We start from the raw sequence: 16131 nt of genomic DNA, 5'->3' as shown, positions 1-16131 counted from the left end.
CTGTAAGTCCACCAGCCAGAAACCTAGTGGTCCCAAAGCCCCAACCTGAGAGCTGCCACACCACACCAGCACAGGTGTCACACCCCCAAGTTCTTTTACATTCCAAACCCACACTTACCAGAATAAAGCAGGATGTCCAAGCAGACAAAATAGAAAAATGCCTTGCTGAAGATGTGTTCCTGTGTTACAGAAAGCTCCCACAGCCGCCCCAGCACCTGGATCAATTGCAGGTATCTATGGAAAAGAAAAGGTAGTGGCCATTAAAAAGTGGTGGATATTGTAATCCCAGCACTTTGGGAGGCTGAGGTAGGTGGATCACGAGGTCAGGAGTTCGAGACCAACCTGGCCAACATGGTGAAACCCCATCTCTACTAAAAATACAAAAATTAGCTGGGCATGGTGGCGGGCGCCTGTAATCCCAGCTACTTGGGAGGCTGAGGCAGGAGAATCGCTTGAAACCAGAAGGCGGAGGTTGCGGTGAGCCAATATCGCACCACTGCACTCCAGCCTGGGCAAAAGAGCGAAACTCCATCTCAAAAAAAAAAAAAAAAAAAAAAAGCAGTGGATATAATGGACTTTGGGGCCTCGGAGGGGAGGGGAGGAGGGAAGTGAGGAATAAAAGACTACATGTTGGGTATGTGTACACTGCTCGGGTGACAGGTGCACTAAAATCTCAGAATTCACCTCTGTAAAATTCATCTATGTGACCGAAAACCATTTATACCCCCAAAGCTATTGAATAAAAAAAGCAGTGGATAGGATGAGGTTCAGTAAAGCCCCTTCCTGGTCTAGTCTTGGTCCTTCTCAGTAATTCGGAACCAAATATACCTCTTAAACAGATTTCAAACACACCCCTATCCAGGACTAAAACCTCAATCTCAAATTGGCTCTTTTTTCAAATTGTTCTTTCCTGGGTCCTCTATATCAGGGTGACCAGAGTCAGAGCAAATTGGCCTTGACCTCTAGTCCTGGTTGCTATTCTCTGGCCATTTGCCTCCCTGGAAGACTTTTCCCTTTGTCTCCACCTGACAGAAGTGGAGGCCTGATTCCCACAGCTGGGATGACTGTCTGACTACCCTCTGATCACTGGCCAGAGCAACCAGATTAGAGATGATGCATGGCAAAGAATTCTGTTTAAAATAAAAAAGACAAGGCCTGGCGCAGTGGCTCATGCCTGTAATCCCAACACTTTGGGAGGCTGAGGTGGGTGGGTCACTTGAGGTCAGGAGTTCAAGACCAGCCTGGCCAACAGGGTGAAACCCCCTCTCTTCTAAAAAATACAAAAATTAGCTGGGTGTGGTGGCACGTTGCCTGTAATCCCAGCTACGTGGGAGGTTGAGGCAGGAGAATTGCCTAAACCCGGAAGGCAGAGGTTGCAGTGAGCCGAGATTGCACTACTGCACTCCAGCCTGGGAGACAGAGCAAGACTCTGTCTGAAAAAAGAAAAAAGGGTGACTACTATCAGTTACATTTTCTTACTGCAAACTCTACTCCCTTCCCCACCCTAGGACTAGGCTAAAGTTGAACCCAGAATACTCAATAATATGGCCTCCTCCCCCTAATTTTGGAAAATGCTTTAAGATAAATACCTGCTGTTCAGAAGGAGACATCTGCTAAGTCTGCAGAGGGACTGATAATGTCGGTTGGGATTCTGGAGCAGTGCCCACATCTGAAGGGCTCGGGAGCCTGGGAAGAAAACAATTCCAGTATATTGTGGGGCATTCCTTGTATCCTCATGTCCCATCTTGCCCAGCCAGCCCTTACCTAACTCAATGGCCAAATCCAGGTGTCCCATTATGAGCTTGTTGAAGACCAGTGTCTCAGCCACGTATGCCACGATTTCAATGCCCTCGCCTTTCAGGGGGAGGTTGAAGATGTGCTCCATGGCCATGACTTCATATTTGAACCACACACCTTGGTAGCCAGCCAGGTGGTGGTATAGCGAATAGTCTAGGTAAGCCTTAATGATCTGAAATGGCAGAGTGGAGGAAGAGTGAGGCAGAACGCAAAGCAGAAAGCTCAGGAACATCACTCAATGTCTGCTTTATTTTTTTTTATTTGTTTGTTTGTTTATTAAGCTTGGGAATAGAGCTGGACATTTATTTGGCCGAAGCCATGGGCTTAGAAACAGAAATCAAACTGGGTTTCTGCTACCTGTTTACTGAGTCATTCAGGATAAGCTTGATGTCCCCTTGCCCATGTAGTCCTTAAATGAAATATAAAAATTTTAATTTCTGTGAAAAATAAAAGCAATAGCTTACATATTAGATGTATAATTGCAGAGCAAAAAGCCTGCAAGGATACACTCCAAAGTGTAAACAGTAGTTATCTATTTGTTGGGGGTGGGAGGAGAGATTTTACTTTATGCACCTCTGTGATGTTCGTTATAACAAGCATGTATAACTTTTGTAATTTAACAAAAAAGAAAGAAAGGTTGGTTTGGTTTGTTTGGCTTTTTTTTTTTTTTTTTTTTTTTTAAATAAGGACTAGTTTTAAACCTAATTTGGAGGTCAGGTGCAGTGGCTCACATCTATAATCCCAGCACTTCTGGAGGCCAAGGCAGGAGGATTGCTTGAGTTTAGGAGTTCCAGATGAGCCTGGGCACAATAGTGAGACCCTGTTTCAACAACAACAAAAACTAGCCAGGCATGGTGGCATATGCCTGTAGTCCTACCTACTCAGGAGGCTGAGACGAGAGGTCACTTGAGCACAGGAGTTTGAGCCCAGCCTGGGCAATATAGTGAGACCTGATCTCTACAAAAGATTTAAAAAAAAAATAGCCAGCATGATGACACAAGCCTGTAATCCTAGCTACTCAGGAAGCTGAGGTGTTTGGGAGGATCACTGAGCAGGGGAGGTTGAGGCTGCAGTGAGCCATGATCACACCACTGCACTCCAGCCTGGGTGACTGAGTGAGACCCTTCTCAAAAACGAACAAACAAATAAATCTAATTTGGAGATTTAAGAGAAACTGGTTACTCTAAACAACTCTTTAAAAAGATAAAGTTGCTTCAGAGTATACATGCTTAGAGAATAGTGAGGAGAAAAGGGTTCCTTCTAAAGAAGCAGTTTTATTATATATACAAAAACAAAATAATACATGTAAACTACTTTGAAAATACAAATAGGAAAAATAAAGTATCTCTAGTGGTGGGAGTATTGGGGTCGGGGAAGTGTTTTAGAGTAGAGGCTTTTTTCTTGGAATTCCTCAGATGGGACAAAATAAGCAGCCTACAAATTCTGTGTTATAGGCAGGTCCCTGGATACTTAAACCACATCAGTCTTAGAGAATTCCTTTCTTCCTGGTTTGGAACATGTTCCAGATAATGCTACCAGAAGGTAAGGATAGCCAGAAATGGTGGTGGGGGAGAGAGAAGTGTTGGGCACGAGAAATCCAAGGCTGTAATAAAGCCTAGGACCTCTTGGATTTGGACCAAGAGAATGGAGGTCCAACTGCTTCACTTTACAGAGAAAATATAAAGCTCCTTGTTTATGCGGCTTTTCAGTGGTCACACTGCAGATAGGCGGAGTCCTGGAAACCACCCTCTGGCTCTCAGTCTGGTTCTTTCCATTCTCCCATGCTGAGTCCCTCACCTGCCTTTGAGCACTGAGGGGAGCGCTTCCCTGCTTTCAATCCCAGCCACCTTGATGACAAATGTCTTGGTTCACATTCTATCCTGACTTTTTATTTTCCCCACCCCAACTCTACCACAATTCTTAGGATATAGCTCCAAGTGTGGAGAAGTATTTCAGTCCATATAAATTTCTTGAGCAACTGCAAATGTTCTAGAAACTTAGCATATGAACAAGACAGCTGAAGAGGTCCTTGCTTCCATGGGATTTGCACACTGGTAAGGGAGAGAGACCAAGAACCAATGCAGGAGCAAACAAGAAATTGTCAAATGGTAATAATACCTATTAAAACAGAGTGACAAGTTAGAAAGTGAATGGGTGGCCATGACCAGTTCCCTCCAAGCAGAGGAAACATCCAGTGACAGATGGGATTAAACTTCTGTGTTTGAGGAACCAAAAGAGGACCAATATGGCTGGGCTTGTGGCTACTTCATGGCCTACAGAGCTAGAAGAGGATGGGAAATAGGCAGGGGTCAATCTTGATGGGCTTTATAAATACTTCTGTATTCTAGGAGAGCCAGCCTAAATTCACCGAAAGGAACTAATGTAGAGGACAGACTCCAGGTTAGGAATCTAAGCTCCTCCAACATTTACGGTGCTACTTGACCCCTTCCCTTAATTCTTGACAACTAATGACTCCAGGAGGAAGAAACCCAGACTTAATGTACTTTTTTTTTTTTCCTGAGATGGAGTCTTGCTCTGTCGCCCAGGCTGGAGTGCAGTGGAGTGATCTCTTCTCACTGCAAGCTCCACCTCCTGGGTTCACACCATTCTCCTGCCTCAGCCTCCCAAGTAGCTGGGACTACAGGCGCCCACCACCACGCCCGGCTAATTTTTTTTTTTTTTTTTTTTTTGTATTTTCAGTAGAGACAGGGTTTCACCGTGGTCTTGATCTCCTGACCTCGTGATCCGCCCACCTCGGCCTCCCAAAGTGCTGGGATTACAGGCATAAGCCACCACGCCCGGCCTGCTGACTTAATGTACTTTTATAAAGGAGCAAGGTCACTCTCATTAGATGAGTTTGATTTAGCTTAATAATTTCTTGATCATGTCTCCTGATATCTTCTTCATCCAGTCAAAGGCTTCTTTGGTTATCACCTAGACTAGTGGTTCTCCCAATTCATCCTGGGAGCCCTAGGGATCCCTGGCACCTTTTCAGAGACCACATGAGGTCAAAGCTAGTTCCATAATATCCAGGCATTTTAAATTAAAAAAAAAAAAATTTTTTTTTTGAGTTGGAGTCTCGCTCTTGTCATCCAGGCTGGAGTGCAATGGTGTGATCTCATCTCACTGCAACCTCTGCCTCCTGGGTTCAAGCAATTCTCCTGCCTCGGCCTCCTGAGTAGCTGGGATTACAGGCACCCACCACCACACTCAGCTAATTTTTGTATTTTTAGTAAAGATAGGATTTCCCCATGTTGGCCAGGCTAGTCTCGAACTCCTGACCTCACGTGATCCGCCCACCTCAGCCCCAAAGTGCTGGGATTACAGGCATGAGCCACCACGCCCAGCTAATATCCAGGCATTATTTGTGACAGGAAAAATAGTGAAAGACCTTAAAATGGGCAAAAACACAACTTAGTGGGGATCCTATCTAGCTTACTAATCAAAGTTATCTCTATTTTTCTTTGGACTATCTTACAACTATGTTGCAGAAAACTGATATTAATATAAGTGATATGATTTGTTTTTCATAGAAATGTAAATATTCAGTGGAATACAAGTGATTATTATGCTGTTGCTAGACAAGTTTTGTATCCATTGGTAAACAGAATTCTCCTTGGAACCACTTGGTTCCAATCTTACTAATTTTGATTGAGTCAACTCAGTGAGTTAAATAAAATCTTTGATGTGTACTTTCCATATCTGTTATCAGTTATAATTCTATCTTTTTAAAAAAGAATTATCCTTTAACATTTTTCTCTTTCACCCTCATTCTCTCATGAATATACACTGGAGTCTTCCAGAGGCAACATATGTTATACTGCAACAGTGAAAGCAGAAGTAGATGTGAGAATCTAGTTGTCTTCTATGAAGCCAGATGTTAAAATATTGGCAAAAATGTAATACAATGCCACATTTCCCATTTTTTGTTTGCGGAACAGAGTTTTAAAAAATGAAAATGGTAATTATGTTAATATGTAATAGGCTTGTTATCTTTATTTTAAAATAATATTTTAGGCCAGGTGCAGTGCCTCGTGCCTGTAATCCCAGCACTTTGGAAGGCCAGTGTGGGCAGATCACTTGAGGTCAGGAGTTCAAGACCAGCCTGGCCAACATGGTGAAACCCCGTCTCTACTAAAAATACAAAAATTAGCTGGGTGTGGTGTCGCATGCCTGTAGTCCCAGCTACTCGGGAGGATGAGGCAAGAGAGTCTCTTGAACCCGGGAAATGGAGGTTGCAGTGAGCCGATATTGTGCCACTGCACTCCAGCCTGGGTGACAGAGCAAGACTCCATCTCAAAAAAACCCAGCAAAAATAATAATAATATTTTAGAATTTTCTCGACTTTTGTTTCTTATATGATATCAATAGATTCAACCCATATAAATAAAAGCTATTCGGGATCTTCAATAATTTTTAAGAGTGTGAAGTGATCCTGGAGCCAAAGTGTTTGAGAACTGCTGGCCTTGTCAAAACAAGCCAGTCAGAAAGCCTTCTATTATTATGTCCTCAGAATTTTGAATCCTAATTGGCTTTCACTAGGCTTTTCTTCCCAAATGAAATTCAGAAACTTAAAGGAGCAGCTACAAAAATCCCCTACCTGGAAACAATTTTGAGTTTCCAGTGCAGTATTCATTTGCATCATAACTGCCAGGTGGGCATAATACTTGCAGTGAAAAAGATAACTGTAGCTATAGATGCGCCACAGCAAGGAAAGGCAGACAGTTTGCCGGTAAAGTTGTGCCAGCCTCTTCTTCCTATTGGATAAAGTAAACACAAATGGAACATAAAAGGTATCATCATTACCAGGATTTAGGGGAGCACAGGTACATGGTGTCCTCACTATGGGCCTGGGAATCAAAACTGACTTGAATTTGAGGCCTGTCTCCATGACTGACAAACAAGCACATTAATTTTTATGGAGCACATTTTCTTCATTGTAAAATGGGAATCAAAATACCTACTTTATAATGATTAAGATAATTTATGTAAAGCATCTGTCCTGTGTCAGGTAATTGCTAAATGAAGCTATTTAAAAAGCACATTGATATTATTAATCACATTTGATTCTGATGACAATCCTGTAAGAAAAGAGTGGAATAACTGACTCCATTTTACATTTGAGGAAGGTGAGACTCAGGTTAAGTAATTAAGGCAAAGACACACAGCTGGAATGTGGTGGTGCCAGGATTCAAACTCCATCTACCTCCAGCCCAAAAGCCCAATGTATTATTTTCTCCATTGCGCACTGCTTTCAGGAACTACTTCTCAGCTCAACAAAGGTGTGAAAGGAAAATAAAAACTCAGGATCCCAATTCACTATGCCAAAAGGAAAAAATTAAGCTGAAAGCTGAGTCATGCAAGAAGTTGCCTTTCCTTTTGTTCCTTAGCAGACAGCTACAGATAAAAAGTTAAGTATCTGCACAGGTAGCTACTCTATGTCTGCCTTATTCTACGTCAAGTGCCTATTTACTGAGTGTGAGACAATACATAATTCACTATTCCCCTAGCTGCTCCTATTCTCTTGCAACATGTGGATTATTATCATGCCCTCCCTCATTTTCCTCCAGCCCACTTTTCCCCTTTAAATACTGCAGTCTCAAACAGGGACTGTTTCTGTGGTTTTGTGTTTTTTTTTCTTCTGGGCATGTCCTTAACCTTGGCAAAATAAACTTACAGATTGATTGAGACCTGTCTTGGGTACTTTTTAGTTTACAAAAAAAAAAAAAAAAGAAGAGGATTTTTTGTTTTTTGAGCCTCGCTCTGTTGTCCAGGTTGGAGTGCAGTGGCATGATCTCAGCTCACTGCAACCTCTGCTTCCCAGGTTCAAGCGATTCTCCTTCCTCAGCCTCCCCAGTACCTGGGATTACAGGCACACACCACCATGCCTGGCTAATTATTTTGTGTTTTTAGTAGAGATGGGGTTTCGCCATGTTGGCCAGGCTGGTCCTGAACCCCTGACCTCAGGTGATCCGCCTGCCTCAGCCTCCCGAAATGCTGGGATTGCAAGCGTGAGCCACTGCGCCCGGCCAAAAAATGAGCATTTTTAACTATTGCATTTTGAAAGGAAAATATCTTGGGCCCCCAAAATCACTAAGGAAAACTCAAGCTGGAAACTGCTTAGGGCAAACCTGCCTCCCATTCTATTCAAAGTCACTCCTCTGCCCTTTGAGATAGATGCATATCTGATTTGCCTCCTTTGGAAAGGCTAATCAGAAACTCAAAAGAATGCAACCGTTTGTCTCACCTATCTGTGACCTGGAAGCTCCCTCCCAACTTCCTGCCTTTGCTTCAAGTTGTCCCACCTTTCCAGACCGAACCAATGTACTTCTTACGTATGTTGATTGACGTCTCCTGTCTCCCCAAATGTATAAAATTAAGCTGTGCCCCGACCACCTTGGGCACATGTCGTTAGGACTTACTGAGGCTGTGTTACAGGTGTGTCCTCAACCTTGGCAAAATAAACTAAATTATGATGTGGAAATGATTTTTTTTAAAGATTCTAAGGAAACATGGACAGGGTAAAATCTCTCTCTTTTTTTTTTTTTTGAGACGGAGTCTCGCTTTATCGCCCAGGCTGGAGTGCAGTGGCGCGATCTTGGCTCACTTTAACCTCCACCTCCCTGGTTCAAGCAATTCCCCTGCCTCAACCTTCCGAGTAGCTGGGATTACAGGTGCACGCCACCACGCCTGGCTACATTTTTTTTTGTATTTTTAGTAGAGACGGGGTTTCACCATGTTGGCCAGACTGGTCTCGAACTCCCAACTTCAGGCAGTCCGCCCGCCTCAGCCTCCCTAAGCGTTGGTATTACAGGCGTGAGCCACAACACCCAGCCCTGGGTAAAATCTCTTATAGGGCATTCGTGAGGGTCATGGACACTCTGACATTAAATGTTGTTCCATGTCACACTCATTTTTGAGATGAGAACCTTTTGACCTCTGGATATTTTAAGCCAACAGCTCCTCAGTTTTTTCTTCTTCGACACTTTTCTACCTTTTCCCTTTGTGCAGGTACTTCTTACTCCTTTTACAAAATGTGAAATGTGTAAATTACCTGTTTTAGCAGATAAAAATACAGGATGCCCAATTAAGTTTGAATTTTAAACCTAATAATTTTTATGGAATGCATATGTCCTAAATATTTCATATGATAGATGTATACTAAAAAAAGTATTCACTGTTTATCTGAAATTCAAATTGAGGCATCTTGCAACCCTATGTGTGATGCAAAGACCACTGCCTTCTCAGAGAGATCTCTGCTGAACATCTCCCAGCCCTTCCTCTTGGGGTTTCCAGAAACAGCCAGGTTTTCCCAGGAGCCCACCTCCAACGTGCACAGGAGCTCAGCTCCATTACATTTCCTTTTCACCTCAGGATTCCCTACATTTAAAGGAACATGTTTGGAAGCTGGGGAAGGCAGTTTCTGATGGGGTTGCAAAAGAGTTGCAGTAGCTTGCTCGTAGGAATAGATGTTTGTATCTTAGGCAGAACCTATAGTAATATAGCTACTGAGCTCCCCCAAGATGGAAGAGGTGTCCTCTGTCAGCTCTCCAGGTACCCAACAAGGCGGCGTCTCCTTTGGCATGAATTGCTAGATAGGTGGAATATTTTTGAAAACATTTATTATAGAATAATTCAAACATACACACAGCAAACAAGAGTATAATGAGCAAAATGCACTCAACACCTACCTTCAACAACTAGCAACATGCTTATTTCATCTACCTCTCCACTCACTATTTCTTCCCACTCATTATTATTATAGTTATCGTATAGGTAGAATTTATATATATTGAAATGCCCAAATCTTAACAGTACAATTTTGACCAACGGATACCCCCCATGTAACCCATATCCCTATTGAGGTTCCTAGATGGGTGGGAGTTTTATCCTTTGGCAAATGTCTTCAGGGCTTGCTATTTTTCTTTGGGGCGGGGCAAAACCCAGTGTCTTAGCACCTAATGGAAGAGGGCTTGTGACTGAGGTCCCAGGAGCAGTGGTGCAGGTTCCATCCAATGAGAACACGGATGGCCATGGGGGTTAAAGGGCTAGATGAGTTAGGACGGACCCTAGAACTTACCTTACAACGAGGTCCCTTATGTTTGTGTCATCAAAATTCCCTTTGGCAAAAACTGCCTGTAAAGTACTTTGTGGCAACCCTGGTCTGGGAGCACCTCCCACACTCGCCCCCTCCCCAGTGAATGGTCAGAGCCAAACAGGAGTCCTTGTGCCCCCTGGAGGCCAGGCTTTGGGGGCTGGCTTGGATTATGTGTAGGGCTCTCTGGGGAGTGAGACTAAACAGTCTGCTCTCCCCAGCTCCTTCCCTTACCCTGGAGGTGGGCTCCCTTGGGCCTGCCGATTCACATAATGAAAGTGTCTGTTTTTCTCGATATGGATATGGAGAAACAAGGAGATTAAGTTGTAAGGAAAGATTCGGTTGAAGAGCTTCAGTGCCTTCCTCAGCATTTTCTTGGCAAGCACTATCTGGCCCATATTGAAACAGACCTACAGGGAGGTGGGAGGGAAGAGAGGAAAAGAGGAAAAGCGATGATTCTAACTTAATCAGTAGGTCCCAACAATCCATATTTTGGGGATTCTTATCAAAAAAGGTAATTTATGGACCAGAAACAAAATCTTCCTGTGCCTGGCATAATAGAAAATGTCTATTGGATATATGCATGAAGGGTGGTTGAATGACTAGGATTTAGCATCTTAGTTGTGCATTGTCTACCTCTGAGACAATGTTTACCCATTCAGGTCCATTTTTAGAGATTGTAACAAAAATATTTCATAAAGGTGTCTACCTGGGCCGGGCACGGTGGCTAACACCTGTAATCCCAGCACTTTGGGAGGTCAGGGCGGGCGGATCACTTGAGGTCAGGAGTTTGAGACCAGCCTGGCCAACATGGTGAAACCCCATCTCTACTAAAATACAAAAATTAGCTGGGCGTGGTGGTGCATGCCTGTAATCCCAGCTACTTTGGAGGCTGAGGCAGGAGAATCACTTGAACCCAGGAGACGGAAGTTGCAGAGAGCCGAGATCGCGCCACTGTATTCCAGGCTGGGCAACAGAGCAAGACTCCCTCTCAAAAAAAAAAAAAAAAAAAGATGTAAACCTGGAAGACAGGGAAGGTCTTGCTGGTAAGCCATGGTGAGGAGGTTGGAGCCCAGGGATTTGAGTTTCTAGAGTCTTGGCTAGAAGTCTGTGGCAAGAGATGGGAGGAGGGTGTAGAAAGTATAGGGATGACTTCTACTTCTGTGGAAAGGCCTAAGATATATAACAGATAAATTCAAGTCTTCAATGGTTTCTTACCTCACCTTTGAGGCTGTAAAAGGTGGCAGACTCAAATGTCTGGCTCCAAGATTTGTCCTTCTTGAGAGTTTTTAGCAACTTCTGTCCTTCATTCAAATACATGTATGCCTGTAACCAGCCCAAGGAGTAGAAAAGTGTTGATTCAGCAGGGATTGAGCCCACAGAAGGGCCATTGCCCCAGACTCTACTGAAGTAAGAGATGCAGGAGCCATTTCAGTTACCACCTCCACTTCCATCCCCAGCTCCACTGATTAAAATGGGCTTCCAAATTCCAGACAGGAGCTGATGGGTAAAGATCTCACCTTCATGCTTACCTTTGTCTGCTGGATCACTCCATCAAGAGAATGAATCTGGAAATCTCCACCTTTCCTCACGCTATCATCTAGGTTGCCTTACCCGAAGTTTCCCTCAAGCCAGTTTCTTCCTCTCAATAATTCTATCCCCAGCCTCCTTATTCCCAACAACACATCCACTTCCCTTGAACAGCATCCCCACATCTGTGAGAAGCTGGTCTTCAGTTTTTAAATGAATTATGAATCACCCCCATTTCCTTTGCCAGGGTCATTTTGGGAGGTGGATGACGAAGTAAGTCCCTGCACAACTCTCATCACTTCATCTTCACCTCCCAACATCATTAGGCAAATCTTAGCACGTGTGCACACCAAGGTAAGATCAGACTTGAAGAATAAAATAAGGTGAGGCAATATCTCCCAGTCTTATGCATCCTGTTGGGTATGTGTGGGAGGCAAAAAAAGAGGGAGACATGATGAGTTGGCCAACAGCCCCAGTCCCACTGCAGTTTGATGGGAGAAGGGGTACAAATGTCACATTCTGGGACCTTGCACTGAGGCTGTGCTTCTAATCATTGTCTTCTTGTCAAGTGAAACGGGGTATGCATAGGTTTTAGAAAGTTGGCCCCCAGGGCTACCTAAGCCTCCTCCTCCTGGGACTCATTGGCTACATCCCCATCATCACCTCGAATATGTGCATGAAATATGCAGGAGACTTTCATTCTTAACATAAATGTTTCAAGGACAGTAACTTAGTGACATTTTTAATAGTTTAATTTTATAATTTTATATAAATCTAAGGTAGGAGGGTTGATTAGGCTGCTGTGACCAGTAGCAACTGTAAATTATGGAAGGTCTATGAAGCTCTTCCTGAAGCTGGCTGAAGTCAGATGAAGCAAGGGCCCAGAAAGACATTTCCTCAAGTGAGTTCATGGAAGGTTAGCCCAGCCAGCTGCTCCATGAAAAGAGATCTAAGGGCAAATAAGTTTGAGAAACACAGTATGCATCAGCCTAGCCTGGCCTTTACGCTTCTGTGTCCTCTGAACAGATTTATATATATCTCAGCATATCAAAGGCCCTGAAGTATCTAAAGGCATCTATTTACCTGTATTCAGCTCAGTGATTTCCAACTTACTTAACAATGAATTCTGTTTATTTCATCATGTGTATCAAATCCCCTCATTTCTATGGGCATAGTGCCCTGGAACCTTATTTATAATTACCCTAGAGAAACATTCACTAGTGCTTTGGTGGTCTAATGGTATGTGTAATAATCTAGCACACATTGCATGATGACAAAGGCAGGGAGAGCCTCTTTGGGGATCACAATATTAAAACCAGAATTGGCTGGGCACAGTGGCTCACACTTGTAATCCTAGCACTTTGGAAGGTCAAGGCGGGCAGATCCCTTGAGCTCAGGTGTTCAAGACCAGCCTGGGCAACATAGTGTAACCCCATCTCTACCAAGAACACAAAAAATTAGCTGGGCACGTCTGCAGTCCCAGCTACTCAGGAGGCTGAAGTGGGAGGATGGCTTGATCCCGGGAGGCAGACGTTGCAGTGAGCAGAGATCACGCCACTACACTCCAGCCTGGGTGACAAAGACTTCATCTCAAAAACAAAACAAAAAACCAGAATTGCACTCATCCAAAGACCTACAGGTATTTTGTGCTCACAGGTATTTTAGGCTTAACGGAGGGTAAATGCCACTTGAGGAAGACTATGCTAAGAGTCCTCTCTGCATCATTTTGGGAATGAGATGTGCCCCCTTACCTCCCATACAGGTAGACAATTCATGGCAAGTTTCTAAAGGTGGCAATATTTTAAATAATTTACAATGCTAGTTGCAATGTATTCCAATTCTCTTTTCTCAGTCTTAGATCATTTCCCTTCTAAGCAATGTGATTTTCAGTGGAAAGGGATGCTGTCGGGAATATACAATGTGAAGTAATCAGAAAGCATGCTGGAGCTTCCCTTCTGGCTCTATGTTCTGTGAATTGTCTCTAAGGTGGAGGTGGTCTGGGTAGAAACAGCTTACCATGTAGTTATCACAAAAGATGAGATAAGCAGATGCAATTTCTAAGAAGTAATATAAGGCTTTGTTATTTTCTCCCAAAGCCAGAAAATGGTGGGCCAGAGGCAAGATGACAATCTCTAGGATTTCTTCACACTGGCAAGATTCCAGAGGGATAATGTCTTCGTCAGATGTCTTCATTTTTGTTAAAACATGGTCAAAGAAATTCAAGATCTTTTCTCTTATTTCTTCAGGACTGTCCATATGCAGAAATAAATAATAGTAACTTATACAGTATCACTTTTGATATTAAAATATCTTTAGGCCAGACGCGGTGGCTCACGCCTGTAATTCCAGCAGTTTGGGAGGCCGAAGCTGGTGGATCACCTGAGATCAGGAGTTCAAGACCAGCCTGGCCAACCTGGCGAAACCCCATCTCTACTAAAAATATAAAAATTAGGCCGGGTGAGGTGGCTCACGCCTGTAATCCCAGCACTTTGGGAGGCCAAGGCAAGTGGATCACGAGGTCAGGAGATCAAGACCATCCTGGCTAACACGGCGAAATCCTGTCTCTACTAAAAATACAAAAAATTAGCCGGGTGTGGTGGCGGGCGCCTGTAGTCCCAGTTATTCAGGAGGCTGAGGCAGGAGAATCACTTGAACCCAGAAGGTGGAGGTTGCAGTGAGCTGAGATTGTGGCATTGCGCTCCAGCCTGGGTGACAGAGCGAGACTCCATCTTGAAAAAATAAATAAATAAAATAAAATATCTTTAAAAACAAAAGAGCAGGATAATAAAACCTAGTGTGGATACTACTGACTAAACTCACCATGCATACCCCCCAAAGTTTCCCACTTGCATCTAAGAGGTCAAAAGTACTGGCCAGACAAATGATTCTAGTAGTGTTCTGAATTTAATGACAATTATTTATGCTCTACTTCCTAAACAATGATATATGCCTCTACCTGAGATTTTCAGGAAAAAATGCAGATGTCTCAGGAATCTCTGAGTTGGACAAGATAAGCTTTTCTTCAGCTAGAAAATAAACAAATGAGTTGTATGGGTCATTGAAATGTTCTCTGCAGTGGAGATATCTGCTGTCTACCCAAGACTCTTGTTCCCTTTACGGAGTTGTTGCTGCCCAGCCAGAAACCACATTGCCCAGCCCCCATTGCATCTTAGGTGAAGCCACATGATGAGTTCTCACAATAGAATTAGATCAGAAGTAATATATGTCACCTCTAGGCTAAGATGGTTATGTGTCTTCTCTGCCTTCTCTTTCCACAAGAAAGCAAGTAATTCTAAGAACCTGAAGGATAGCAAACCCACAAGTTGGGAGGAGCCTGGGTCCCTTGCTAACTGCATGCAAAGCCATTGGTCAATACTTGCATTGGATTATTTCATAAGGTGGAAATAATCACTCTCTTGTGTTAATCCACAGAAATGCTGGGGTTTGTGATAGCTAATAACATTATCCTAACTCATTTACTCTGCAATAAAAACTAAGTGAATTAAACCTGAAGAAAGTGACATCAATTTCCAGTGGAGAAATATAGATAATTAAATGAAATACCCCAAAAGGTTAACTGAAGGGCAGAGAATCTTAAATTAAAAACCTCAGTCTAAGCAGACTTGAACAGGTTAGAAAATTCCATAATGATCTTAAAACAGAAAACAAATGAGGCTTGTCTAGTCCAGCCATTTCTCCCTTCAGGCAGAAGAAAGAATCCCAGAGAGGGGAAGGAACTCGTCTCAGGTCATACATCTGTTAGTGGTGGAGGCAGGACTAGAACTTAGGTTTTCTGGCTCCCAGGCTAATGCATTACTCCATACATCTTATAGATGCAGTTTGAACATGTAAGAAGTTACCACCTTCTTCTGAAAGCCCTCCGTGCTCTTGCCCCCATAGATAAGTACCCCAACTCCTGTGTGCCCGTCAACCCTGTGCAGACCTGTATCATAGTCCTTATTGTACTGCACAGAGATCAATTTGGCCACCTCTTCTCCTAGATTACTATTTATTGATTCCTTAGTGACTAGCAGCTGAATATATTGAATTATGACCCTGTCCCCCTACTTCTGTAAAACTGCTCTTGTTAAAGTTACCTGTGGCCACCATGTTGCCACATCCAAAGGCTACATCTTTGTCTGCACTTGATTACCTCTCAGCAGCATTTAATACAAGTGACCACTCTCCCTTTCCACTGATTCTTTTAGCACACATTGTTTTGTGTGTTATAAGGGAATTGGTTGCCTACTTAATTGGCTACTATTCTTCTACCAACATTCTAAATGTTGGTAAACCTCAGTTTGGTCCTGGGCTCCGTTCTCCTTTCACAATTTCTCCCTAGGCAGTTTCATCTGCCCATGACTTTTAATTACATTCATATGCTAATGGCTTTCCATTTTATATATCTAAGCCTCGACATCTACTTTAACTACAGACCCATATATTCAAATACCACCTTGGCAACTGCCATTTGAATGTGTAATAGGCATTTCAAAATTAACATGATTCAAACAGAAACTCTTGAATCTCTCCTCCAGAAACTTATACCCACTTACAACTTTTCCTATCTTAGTAAGCATCACTGTCATATAGCCATTTTCTCAAGACAAAAACCTGCTCAAGATCCTTGATTATTTTCTTTTTCTTACCCCCTTCCCTATTCAGTCCATCAGAAAGTCCCATTGACCATACCCAAAAACATATCTGAA

The 16131-nt window shown here is 43.1% G+C and overlaps 1 protein-coding gene across 2 annotated transcripts in view; it reads right to left on the bottom strand.

The window, feature by feature from the left end:
* ADCY10 (adenylate cyclase 10) overlaps positions 1-16131 on the bottom strand; it is a 107399-nt gene that overhangs the window by 13775 nt on the left and 77493 nt on the right. For both annotated transcript variants that reach the window (XM_031004998.3, XM_055365252.2), the window contains 8 exons: positions 14379-14448; positions 13439-13670; positions 11111-11218; positions 10127-10302; positions 6398-6554; positions 1765-1969; positions 1590-1686; positions 119-234 (listed from right to left, as the gene is read on the bottom strand). In XM_031004998.3, the coding sequence (XP_030860858.3) occupies positions 119-234; positions 1590-1686; positions 1765-1969; positions 6398-6554; positions 10127-10302; positions 11111-11218; positions 13439-13670; positions 14379-14448 (1161 nt within the window). The remainder of the gene's footprint in view (positions 1-118; positions 235-1589; positions 1687-1764; positions 1970-6397; positions 6555-10126; positions 10303-11110; positions 11219-13438; positions 13671-14378; positions 14449-16131) is intronic.

This window comes from Gorilla gorilla, chromosome 1 (genome assembly GCF_029281585.2).
Source record: "Gorilla gorilla gorilla isolate KB3781 chromosome 1, NHGRI_mGorGor1-v2.1_pri, whole genome shotgun sequence".
Lineage (NCBI taxonomy): Eukaryota > Metazoa > Chordata > Mammalia > Primates > Hominidae > Gorilla > Gorilla gorilla.
Note: the sequence above shows the minus strand (reverse complement) of the source record. Positions and strands in the feature narration are given on the sequence as shown.